The sequence below is a fragment of the Asterias amurensis genome, chromosome 14 (assembly GCF_032118995.1).
Source record: "Asterias amurensis chromosome 14, ASM3211899v1".
NCBI classification, from domain to species: domain Eukaryota; kingdom Metazoa; phylum Echinodermata; class Asteroidea; order Forcipulatida; family Asteriidae; genus Asterias; species Asterias amurensis.
This window is the reverse complement of record NC_092661.1, coordinates 15,125,307-15,137,917: the sequence shown is the minus strand read 5'-3', so window position 1 is coordinate 15,137,917 and position 12,611 is coordinate 15,125,307. Positions and strand designations below refer to the sequence as shown.

Genomic DNA, 12,611 nt, shown 5'->3' with positions numbered 1-12,611 from the left:
TACCAAGGATTATAACTATTCAATTGCTGCTTTTGTTAAGCTTAACTATAAAACAGATAAACTCATCTGCTAAGCAAGTTTGGGTAGGGGCCAGGTTAACTCATCTGCTAAGCAAGCTTGGGTTTGGAGACAGGTTGAATTATCTGCTTAACAAGCTTGGTTGAGAGGTAGACAAACTTATCTGCTAAGCAAGCTTGGGTTGGTTGACATGTAAACTCAACTGCTAAGCAAGTTTTGGTTGGGGACAGGTTGACTCATCTGCTTAGCAAGCATTGGTTAAGAGAGAGACAAACTTGTCTGCTAAGCAAGTTTGGGTAGAGACAGGTAAACTCATCTGCTAAGCAAATTTGGGTTTGGAGACAGGTAAACTCATCTGCTAAGCAAGCTTGGGTTTGGAGACAGGTAAACTCATCTGCTTAACAAGCTTGGTTGAGAGAAAGACAGACTTATCTGCTAAGCAAGCATGGGAAGGGGGACAGGTTAACCTATCTGCTAAGCAAGCATGGGTTGGAAGACAGTTAAACTCATCTGCTAAGCAAGCTTTTGTTTAGAGACAGATAAACTCATCCCTAAGCAAGTTCTACCCTAGTGGTACAAAAGATCTTTGTCAACAACTAATCTCTTAACAATAGAGAGATCCAGACAGCCAAAAGAAGAAACCACATGCCTAATCACTACAGCCAACTGTGGTAGATTCTATTGTCAAGAGCACCAACCACGGATTAGCGGTATTCAATTGCTTCGATGTTAAAGGGGGGCTACAGGATGTTCTGAAATACATTTCTCTAGTAATTGGAGTCCATAGGAAACAGACCAAAAATTGAACGAATCTCTTATACCTCACGTTAAAGCATGATAAAAAAGTTTTTTTATTCCCAGAAACACTCCAAGCCAAAATTCTAAAAAACCTGAGCTCCATGAAAAAACCCTTGCGACAAAGGACTTGTGAAGTCATGGGCGGCTATTTGATATGGAAAATAGCGCCCCCAATTTTGCCAAAGCTGAAGAACTGTGCACAAACCATCTTGGGAAATTGTGCCAATGACGTCAAGGGTCATTGTATATCATTATCATAGGTAACCAGTTTTTGACTCCAAGCTAAAAAGCCCAGAGGACAGGTGCATTTTTGACTTAAATTATTTATTGCTTATTTATTGTTTATTTATTCATGTATGTATTATCATTTATGTATTTTAAGCATAAAATGGTCATAAACCGGTATCTATGATGTATATTTGGCCCCAAAAAGTAATAAATAAAATAGTGAAATTATCCTGTAGCCCCTCTTTAAGCTCAACTATAAAACAGATAAAGTCATCAGCTAAGGAAGTTTGGGTGGGGGAGGAAAACTCAACTGCTAAGCAAGCTTGGGTTGGGAGGCAGATGAACTCATCCGCTGAGCAAGTTTCGGTCGAGAGACAAACAAACTTGTCTGCTAAGCAAGCTTTGGTTGAGAGACAGATAAACTCATCTGCTAAGCAAGCTTTGGTTGAGAGAGAGATAAAGTAATATGCTAAGCAAATTTGTGTAGGGGACAGGTTAACTCATCTGCTGAGCCAACTTGGGTTGGGAGGCAGGTTAACTGCATCTGCTAAGCAAGCTTGGGATGGGAGCGGGTAAACTCGTCTGCTAAGCAAGTGGTACAAAAGATGTTTGTCAACACCTAATCCCTTAACTATAGAGAGATCCAGCCAGCCAGCAAGGAGAAGAAACCACATGCCAAATCTCTGCAGCCAACTGTGGTAGCTTCTATTGTCAAGATCACTACCAAGGATTATAACTATCCAATTGCTGCTTTTGTTTAGCTCAACTATAAAACAGATAAATTCATCTGCTAAGCAAGTTTGGGTAGGGGCCAGGGTAACTCATCTGCTAAGCAAGCTTGGGTTTGGAGACAGGTTGAAATTTCTGCTTAACAAGCTTGGTTGAGAGATAGACAAACTTATCTGCTAAGCAAGCTTGGGTTGGTTGACAGGTAAACTCAACTGCTCAGCAAGTTTTGGTTGGGGACAGGTTGACTCATCTGCTTAGCAAGCATTGGTTAAGAGAGAGACAAACTTGTCTGCTAAGCAAGTTTGGTTAGGGGACAGGTTAACTCACCTGCATGGGAAGGGGGACAGGTTAACGTATCTGCTAAGCAAGCTTGGGTTGGAAGACAGTTAAACTCATGTGCTAAGCAAGCTTTTGTTTAGAGACAGATAAACTCAACTGTAAGCAAGTTCTACCCTAGTGGTACAAAAGATCTTTGTCAACAACTAATCCCTGAACAATAGAGAGATGCAGCTGAGCCAGCCAGGAGAAGACACCACATGCCCAATCTCCCCAGCCACTGTGGTAGCTTCTATTGTCAAGAGCACAACCACGGATTAGCGCTATTCAATTGTAAAGCTCAACTATAAAACAGCTTAACTCATCTGCTAAGCAAGTGGTACACAGAAGAAGAAACCACATACATAATCACTACAGCCAACTGTGGTAGACTCTATTGTCAAGAGCACCACTACTGATTAGCGCTATTCAATTGCTTCTTTTGTTAAAGGGGTGCTACAGGATGTTCTGAAATACATTTTTCTAGTAATTGGAGTCCATAGGAAACAGACCAAAAATTTAACTATAGACAGATCTAGCCAGCCAGCAAGGAGAAGAAACCACATGCCAAATCTCTGCAGCCAACTGTGGTAGCTTCTATTGTCAAGATCACGTCCAAGGATTATAACTATCCAATTGCTGCTTTTGTTAAGCTCAACTATAAAACAGATAAATTCATCTGCTAAGCAAGTTTGGGTAGGGGCCAGGGTAACTCATCTGCTAAGCAAGCTTGGGTTTGGAGACAGGTTGAAATATCTGCTTAACAAGCTTGGTTGAGAGATAGACAAACTTATCTGCTAAGCAAGCTTGGGTTGGTTGACTGGTAAACTCAACTGCTAAGCAAGCTTTGGTTGGGGACAGGTTGACTCATCTGCTTAGAAAGAATAGGTTAAGAGACAGAGACACTTGTCTGCCAAGCAAGTTTGAGTAGGGGACAGGTTAACTCAAACTGCTATTAAGCGAGCTTGGGTTTAGAGGCGGGTAATCTCATTCGTTATTAAGTTTGGTTGAGATAAAAGACACACTTATCTGCAAAGCAAGCATGGGAAGGGTGACGGGTTAACGTATCTGCTAAAAAAAACCAAGGAGGGTGCATTTTTTTACTTAAATTCTTTTTTACTAAATGCAAATTTTAAGCATAAAATGGCTGTAAAGCGCTATCTATGATGTTATTTGGCCCCAAAAAGTAATAGTTAAAATAGTGAGATTATCCTGTAGCCCCTCTTTAAGCTCAACTATAAAACAGATAAAGTCATCAGCTAAGGAAGTTTGGGTGGGGGAGGAAAACTCATCTGCTAAGCAAGCTTGGGTTGGGAGGCAGTTTAACTTAATAGCTAAAAAGCAAACTTTGGTTGAGAGACAGAAAAAAACTCATCTGTTGAGCAACTTTCAGTTGAGAGCTAGATAAACTTATCAGCTAAGCAAGCTTTGGTTGAGAGACAGATGAACTCATCTGCTGAGCAAGGTTCAATTGAGAGACAGATAAACTTATCTGCTAAGCAAGCTTTGGTTGAGAGACAGATTAAGTAATCTGCTAAGCAAATTTGTGTAGGGGACAGGATAACTCATCTGCTAAGCAAGCTTGGGTTGGGAGGCAGGTTTACTGCATCTGCTAAGCAAGCTTGGGTTGGGATAGACAGGTAAACTCGTCTGCAAAGCAAGTGGTACAACAAATATTTGTCAACACCTAATCCCTTAACAATGGAGACATCCAGCCAACCAGCAAGGAGAAGAAACCACATGCCCAATCTCTGCAGCCAACTGTGGTAGCTTCTATTGTCAAGAGTACTACCAAGGATTATAACTATTCAATTGTTGCCTTTGTTAAGCTCAACTATAAAACAGATAAACTCATCTGCTAAGCAAGTTTGGGTAGGGGACAGGTAAACTCATCTGCTAAGCAAGCTTGGGTTTGGAGACAGGTAAACTCATCTGCTTAACAAGCTTGGTTGAGAGATAGACAAACTTATCTGCTAAGCAAGCTTGGGTTGGTTGACAGGTAAACTCAACTACTAAGCAAGTTTTGATTGGGACAGGTTGATTCATCTGCTTAGCAAGCATTGGTTAAGAGACAGAGAAAATAGTCTGCTTAGCAAGTTTGTGTAGGGGACAGGTTAAATCATCTCCTAAGCAAGCTTGGGTTTGGAGACAGGTAAACTCATCTGCTTAACAAGCTTGGTTGAGAGAAAGACACACTTATCTGCTAAGCAAGCATGGGAAGGGGGACAGGTTAACGTATCTGCTAAGCAAGCTTGGGTTGGAAGACAGTTAAACTCATCAGCTAAGCAAGCTTTTGTTTAGAGACAGATAAACTCATCCCTAAGCAAGTTCTACCCAAGTGGTACAAAAGATCTTTGTCAACAACTAATCCCTTAACAGTAGAGAGATGCAGCTGAGCCAGCCAGGAGAAAAAACCACGTGCCCAATCTCCCCAGCCACTGTGGTAGCTTCTATTGTCAAGAGCACAACCACGGATTAGCGCTATTCAATTCCATCTTTTGTATAGCTCAACTATAAAACAGCTTAACTCATCTGCTAAGCAAGTGGTACAAAGCAGAAGAAACAATAGGCCTAATCACAACAGCCAACTGTAGTAGATTCTATTGTCAAGAGCACCACCACTGATTAGCGGTATTCAATTGCTTCAATGTTAAAGGGGGGCTACAGGATGTTCTGAAATACTTTTTTCTAGTAAATGGAGTTCATAGGAAACAGACCAAAAATTGAACGAGTCTCTTACCTCACGTTAAAGCATGTTAAAAAAAAATTTTTTTTCTCAGAAACACTTCAGGCCAAAATTCTGAAAAACCTGAGCTCCCTGAACAAACCTAAGCGATAAAGGACTTGTGAAGTCATCGGCGGCTATTTGATATTGAATATAGCGCCCCCAATTGGCCAAAGCTGGAGAACTGGGCACAAACCCTCTTGGGAAATTGTGCCAATGACGTCAAGGGTCATTGCAAATTAGCATAGGAAAGCAGTTTTTGACTCCCAGCTAAAAAGCCAAGAGGACAGGTGCATTTTTGACTTAAATTATTTATTACTAAATGCAAATTTTAAGCATAAAATGGTTATAAACCGGTATCTATGATGTATATTTGGGACCAAAAAGTAATAGTTAAAATAGTGAGATTATCCTGTAGCCCCTCTTTAAGCTCAACTGTAAAACAGATAAAGTCACCAGCTAAGCAAATTTGGGTGGTGGAGGAAAACCCATCTGCTAAGCAAGCTTGGGTTGGGAGGCAAGTTAACTTAACAGCTAGAAAGCAATTTTCGATTGAGAGACAGATGAACTCATCAGCTGAGCAAGTTTCGGTTGAGAGACAGATAAACTTATCTGCTAAGCAAGCTTTGGTTGAGAGACAGATAAACTCATCTGCTGACCAAGCATTGGTTGAGAGACAGATAAACTTATCTGCTACCAAGCTTTGGTTGAGAGACAGATAAACTCATCTGCTGAGCAAGTTTCAGTTGAGAGACAGATAAACTTATCTGCTGAGCAAGTTTCAGTTGAGAGACAAATAAACTTATCTGCTAAGCAAGCTTTGGTTGAGAGACAGATAAACTCATCTGCTGAAGAAGTTTAAGTTGAGAGACAGATAAACTTATCTGCTGAGCAAGTTTCAGTTGAGAGACAAATAAACTTATCTGCTAAGCAAGCTTTGGTTGAGAGACAGATAAAGTAATCTGGTCAGCAAATTTGTGTGGGGGACAGGTTAACTCATGTACTAAGCAAGCTTTGGTTGGGAGACAGGTAAACCTGTCTGCTAAGCAAGTGGTACAAAAGATATTTGTCAACACCTAATCCCTTAACAATAGAGAGATCCAGCCAGCCAGCAAGGAGAAGAAACCACGTGCCCAATCTCTGCAGCCAACTGCGGTAGCTTCTATTGTCAAGAGCACTACCAAGGATTATAACTGTTCAATTGCTGCTTTTGTTAAGCTCAACTATAAAACAGATAAATTCATCTGCTAAGCAAGTTTGGGTAGGGGCCAGGTTAACTCATCTGCTAAGCAAGCTTGGGTTTGGAGACAGGTTGAATCATCTGCTTAACAAGCTTGGTTGAGAGATAGACAAACTTATCTGCTAAGCATGCTTGGGTTGGTTGTCATCAGCTAAGCAAGTTTGGGTGGGGGAGGAAAACTCAACTGCTAAGCAAGCTTGGGTTGGGAGGTAAGTTAACTTAACAGCTAAAAAGTAAGCTTTGGTTGAGAGACAGATGAACTTATCAGCTGAGCAAGTTTCGGTTGAGAGACAGATAAACTTATCTGCTAAGCAAGCTTTGGTTGAGAGACAGATAAACTCATCTGCTAAGCAAGCATTGGTTGAGAGAGAGATAAAGTAATATGCTGAGCAAATTTGTGTAGGGGACAGGTTAACTCATCTGCTGAGCCAGCTTGGGTTGGGAGGCAGGTTAACTGCATCTGCTAAGCAAACTTGGGATGGGATACAGGTAAACTCGTCTGCTAAGCAAGTGGTACAAAATATATTTGTCAACACCTAATCTCTTAACAATAGAGAGATCCAGCCAGCCAGCAAGGAGAAGAAACCACATGCCCAATCTCTGCAGCCAACTGTGGTAGCTTCTATTGTCAAGACCACTACCAAGGATTATAACTATTTAATTGCTGCTTTTGTTAAGCTCAACTATAAAACAGATAAAATCATCTGCTAAGCAAGTTTGGGTAGGGGACAGGTTAACTCATCTGCTAAGCAAGCTTGGGTTTGGAGACAAGTAAACTCATCGGCTTAACAAGCTTGGTTGATAGATAGACAAACTTATCTGCTAAGCAAGCTTGGGTTGGTTGACAGGTAAACTCAACTGATAAGCAAGTTTTGGTTGGGGACGGGTTGACTCATCTGCTTAGCAAGCATTGGTCAAGAGACAGAGAAACTTGTCTGCTAAGCAAGTTTGGGTAGGGGACGGGTTAACTCATCTGCTAAGCAAGCTTTTGTTTAGAGACAGATAAACTCGTCCCTTAGCAAGTTCTACCCTAGTGGTACAAAAGATCGTTGTCAACAACTAATCCCTTAACAATAGAGAGATCCACCCAACCAGGAGAAGAAACCACATGCCCAATCTCCCCAGCCACTGTGGTAGCTTCTATTGTCAAGAGTACTACCAAGGATTATAACTATTCAATTGCTTCTTTTGTAAAGCTCAACTATAAAACAGCTTAACTCATCTGCTAAGCAAGTGAGTGGTACAAAGATATTTGTCAACAACTAGTCCCTTAAAAATAGAGAGATTCAGACAGCCAGAAGAAGAAACCACATGCCTAATCACAACAATCAACTGTGGTAGATTCTATTGTCAAGAGCACCACCGCTGATTAGCACTATTCAATTGCTTCTTTTGTTAAAGGGGGGCTACAGGATGTTCTGAAATACATTTTTCTAGTAATTGGAGTCAATAGGAAACAGACCAAAAATTGAACGAGTCTCTTACCTCACGTTAGAGCATGAAAATTGGCGCCAATGACAACAAGGGGTCATAGCATATTATTTGCATAGATTTAAGCAGTTTTTTTACTCTCGGCTGAACAAGCCCCCGAGGAGAGCTGCATTTTTTACTTAAATTACTTAATACACAATTTTAAGCATAAAACGATTATAAACCAGTATCTATGATGAATATTTGGCCCCAAAAAGTAATAGCTAAAACAGTGAGATTATCCTGTAGCCCCTCTTTAAGCTAAAACTATAAACAGATAAAGTCATCAGCTAAGCAAGTTTGGGTGGGGGAGGAAAACTCATCTGCTAAGCAAGCTTGGGTTGGGAGGCAGGTTAAGTGCATCTGCTAAACAAGCTTGGGTTGGCAGGGCAAGTAAACTTAACCACTAACACAGCTTTGGTGGAGAGACAGATGAACTCATATGCTGAACAAGTTTTGGTTGAGAGACAGATAAACTTATCTGCTAAGCATGCTTTGGATGAGGGACAGAAAAACTTATCTGCTAAGCAAGCTTCGGTTTAGAGACAGATTAAGTAATCTGCTTAGCAAACTTGTGTAGGGGACAGGTTAACTCATCTGCTAAGCAAGCTTCGGTTTTGAGATCGACAAACTTGTCTGCTAAGCAAGTTTGGGTAGGGAGGCGGGTAAACTTATCTGCTTAGCAAGCTTGGGTTGGGAGACATGTAAACTCATCTGCTAAGCAAGCTTTTGTGTGGGGACCGGTAAATGTATCTGCTTAGAAAGCTTGGGTTAGGAAACAGGGAACCTTATCTGCTAAGCAACTTTTGGTGGAGAGACATATAAACTCATCTCCTAAGCAAGTGGTACAAAATATGTTTGTCAGCAACTAATCCCTTAACAATAGAGAGATCCACCCAGCCAGGAGAAGAAACAACCATATGCCCAATCTCTGCAGCCAACTGTTTCTATTGTCAAGAGCACTACCAAGGATTAGCACTTTTCAATTGCTGCTTTTGTTAAGCTCAACTGTAAAACAGATAAGTCACCAGCTAAGCAAATTGGGTGGGGGACAGGTCAACTCATCTGCTAAGCAAGCTAGGTTTACAAACTAATCTGATTAGCAATCTTGGGTTGAGAGACAGGTAACATATCTGCTAAGCAAAGTTGGGCTTGGGGGACAGGTAAACTCATCTGCTAAACTACTAACAAGTTTGTGTAGTGCGAAGGTAAACCCATCTGCTATTAAAAGCAAACTTGTGTCGGAGGAAAGGTAAACTCATCTGCTAAGCGGTATGCCACTATTGGTCGGCCAAAATCGATAGGCTTCTTGGGCAGTTGATATGCTAAGTCCTTCTTAAGTTATCAGTGAGGAGGTCCAAAAACAATAGGCTTCTGAGGGATCCCTAGACCAATCCACACACCAAGTTTGGAGTTGACACGCCTAGTCCCTTTTGAGTTATTGCTCGGACAACATTTCATTTGTTTTAGCCATAATGACCTTAGTACTTAACCGAGGAGGTTCAAGAACAATAGCCTGGGGATTCCTAGACCAATCCACAAACCAAGGATTTGATTTGTCAAGTCCTTGTTGTTGTTGTCCTTTTATCAATCTGACTAACTTATTGGCAAAAGCTCCCATTGGTTTTGTACATGTTTTCTACCTGGGAACCTTACCGAACCAGACCAATTGTCCTCTTTAGTTCCCCGGTTTGAATCTGTAAACATGTACACACCCACACACACAGGACAAGGCAAACACTTTACATGCCCCTTTGGATGGCTTCGCTGGCGGGGCAGAAAAATAATATTTTAATTTAGCATGGGGTATCACTTTATTTTTCTGAATACAATCACAGGTAATGCTTTTTTATTTTAAAAATCACACAGTTGGAAATGTTACCTCGACTTCTTCACCAACTTTATCCCATAACGCCTCATAGGTGTTGCATCTGAACCATGTAGCATCGGTATCGTTTTCATCTGGTTGCATGTAATCACAGGGATTCAATGGTTTGCCCTTCTTAGCTTTGAAGACAAAGCATCCCTGTACAAAAAAAATGGGAGGGGTCAGTCTGATGTACGCAAACATTTTAGGGTGAAAAAACAAAACATGTACAGCGTTCCTGCTAACCCGTTTCCTTTTTTGACGTGCCTACTTTTCAACCAACAGAAACAAAATTTTTTTTTTAAAGGGGGCCATTCTCCTTCCTTTTTTCAAGAAGGTAGGCAATATAAACTTTAAAGACACTGGACACTATTGGTAATTGTCAAAGACCAGTCTTCTCACTTGGTGTATCTCAACATATGCATAAAATAACAAACCTGTGAAAATTTGAGCTCAATTGGTCGTCGAAGTTGCGAGAAAATATTATGAAAGAAAAAACACCCTTATTACACAAAGTAATGTTCTTTCAGATGTTGATTTCGAGACCTCAAATTGTCTCGAAATCAAATTCAAGGAAAATTAATTCTTTCATGAAATCTACGTCACTTCAGAGGGAGCCGTTTCTCACAATGTTTCATACTATCAACAGCTCTCCATTACTTGTAACCAAGTAAGTTTTTGTGCTAAAAATTATTTTGAGTAATTACATACCAATAGTGTCCATAGTTGCGATAACAGAACCCTCCTCCCGACGGCCGCCAGGCCGGAGGGTTACGAGATTCTCTCGAGCGGCAAATGACAAAAATCATGACACAAATTCTAAGGGCACGAATTTAATCCTCAATGTCTAAATGAACACTCAAAACACCATTGAGAAAATATTTTTGAAGAGAAAGGAAAAAAAACTTACCAGATCCCGGAGCGAAGTCCCAGGTTTATATTTTGAACCTGTCGCATCGCTTTGCAAATGCTTTATTTTTTGGTTGGACTAAACCCATTCTGTGAAAGGGGTGTTACAAGGCAGTGCTGCAGTGCGTGCACGCCATATATAATGAGTGAACGACGGGCAATGTACGGACAGCGCGCACACACTGCCTTGTAATGTAATACCCCTTTCACAGAATGGTTTAGTCCAACCAAAAAATAAAGCGTTTGCAAAGCTATGCGACACGTTCAAAATATAAACCTGGGATTTCGCTCCGCGATCTGGTAATTTTTTGTCCTTTTTCTTCAACAATATTTTCTCAAAAGGTGTTTTGAATGTTCATTAGACATTGAGGATTATAAGTTCGTGCCCTTAGATTTAGAACTTGTGTCATGATTAGTGCTTAACAGAAGTTTCATAAGGATTCAGACGAAACATTTATATCCGTTGTCGCCCGACGTCCGCGGATATTTGGATAGTTAAAGAATATCCGGTTACTCGGTTGTTATTACAGAATTATCCGGTTTGTACACAGGTATTTGCGCCCTATGCGGATATCCGGTTAAGAAAAAAAAGGCATTCGCGGTTACGGATAGGAAAACCTATTTGCCATTAACCGGATATTCGAATAATTCGCCCAGGCCTAGTCATGATTCTTTAAAGTGGTAGAAATGGGGCAAATCTGGTGACTAGCTGTTGAAATTTATACGTGTTGGACCAGATTGTCGATTGCCGCTCGAGAGAATCTCATCACCTTCCGGCCTGGCGGCTGTCGGGAAGAGGGTTACGTAAATCGCAATGTGTCCACTGCCTTAAAAACGTTGATTTTATAGGCGGACTTTTTAAAAGAATTCTATAAAAATTTGTGGACATTTTTTTGTATCCGATCCTGCCACTACTTCTAGAAACTATAAGGCTCCCCCGCGAGCCTTATAGAGGTCTAATATTTTGGGCCTCCTTAACGTTTTAAATCAGCGTTGATAGGTGAAAGTTTCACGACCGTTAGCCAGAGTTTCTTTTGTACTTCACTACCAAAACGTTCCCCACATACTCAATATACATTCATAATGCTTGCATTTCCTTTTTGTTGAGTCAAATTAAAAAACAGTGTCAACAAATGCAATTTTCTGCTCAGTACTCACTGTTGTTTTTCTGCCGCATCGCACGTTTTTGGACTTCTCAATATGCTCAACGCTTTATAAATCGGGCACCAGCCTACTACATGTAAATCGACGAACTGCCGAGCCGCAGCCGAGTCGGACTAAACCATTCTGTGAAAGGGGTGTTACAAACCCATGTGGAGTTTGGAGGAAAAGTTTTGGTAGTGTAGTACAAAAGAAACTTCAGTTATTGCTGGCTAACAGTCGTAAAACTTTCACCTATCAACGCTGATTTGAAAAACGCATAGCGTTAAGGAGGCCCAAAATATTAGACCCCTATAACTTAATAAGGCTCACGAGTCACGGGGAGCCTTATATAGTTTCTAGAAGTATCCTGCCACCACCTGACCACTTTTTCACCATTTCTACAAAAAAGAATGTTTCATTTGAGAAAATTAGTTGATATTTCACAACGAATTTAACAGTGGTGGCAGGAAACTTTTTCATTCTCTTTTTAATACAGCTTACTTTTTCACGAAAGAAAAAAAGTGGCAGAATTTATGGTTGAACGACATAGATCGCGCGGTGTTCAAAGTTTGCGCCCCAGGTAGCCTGCGCAAATTTTAACTTAAAGAGGCGTGAGCGTAGAAAGAACAACACACCGCGCCAATTTTAATAGCCATTTTCAAGATTGCCCCCAAAATAACCAGTGCACTCTGACTCCGTTTGTCATGTGTGAACAAAACGAAGTTTAGAACTTCGGTGGAGTTTGTTCAGTTCACTTTCGTAAAGCAAACTGGTGTACTAAAAGTCAGTCTCCGTCGCACGGTTATTAATTAGTGACAAAAATGTGGAAATAATATTCTTGAATTTGAATGCACCTTACCTTCGAAACGGAGCTCGTTTGTAGGGAATCCGCACACATGTTTGTAACTGGATTGTATTATGATGACATAATTCCAATTCCGCGCGTGTCATCAACGGTCAACTTAATGACGTCCAGGAACCAGTCGATTTGGCACAGACTGCTCTTTATGTATGGAGCGCCACGTACAAACATTTACATACCTACTTTTCGGGCTCAATTTTATAAAATAGCGCCCTTATTTTATGTTGAATAAAATATGATTATCTCACGGAAATCTTCTGACATTATTGCGTTGACAACAAAAAACACTGTCCGATTTTGAGTCGAT

General features: G+C 40.8%; 1 protein-coding gene across 1 annotated transcript in view; it reads right to left on the bottom strand.

The window, feature by feature from the left end:
- Positions 1–12,396, bottom strand: part of LOC139947484 (origin recognition complex subunit 3-like) — an 81,054-nt gene extending 68,658 nt beyond the window's left edge. The window contains exons 1-2 of the mRNA XM_071945410.1: positions 12,302–12,396; positions 9,406–9,549 (exon numbers count right to left, since the gene is read on the bottom strand). Of these exons, the coding sequence (XP_071801511.1) occupies positions 9,406–9,549; positions 12,302–12,340 (183 nt within the window). The 5' untranslated portion in view covers positions 12,341–12,396. The remainder of the gene's footprint in view (positions 1–9,405; positions 9,550–12,301) is intronic.
- Positions 12,397–12,611: the final 215 nt, after the last annotated feature.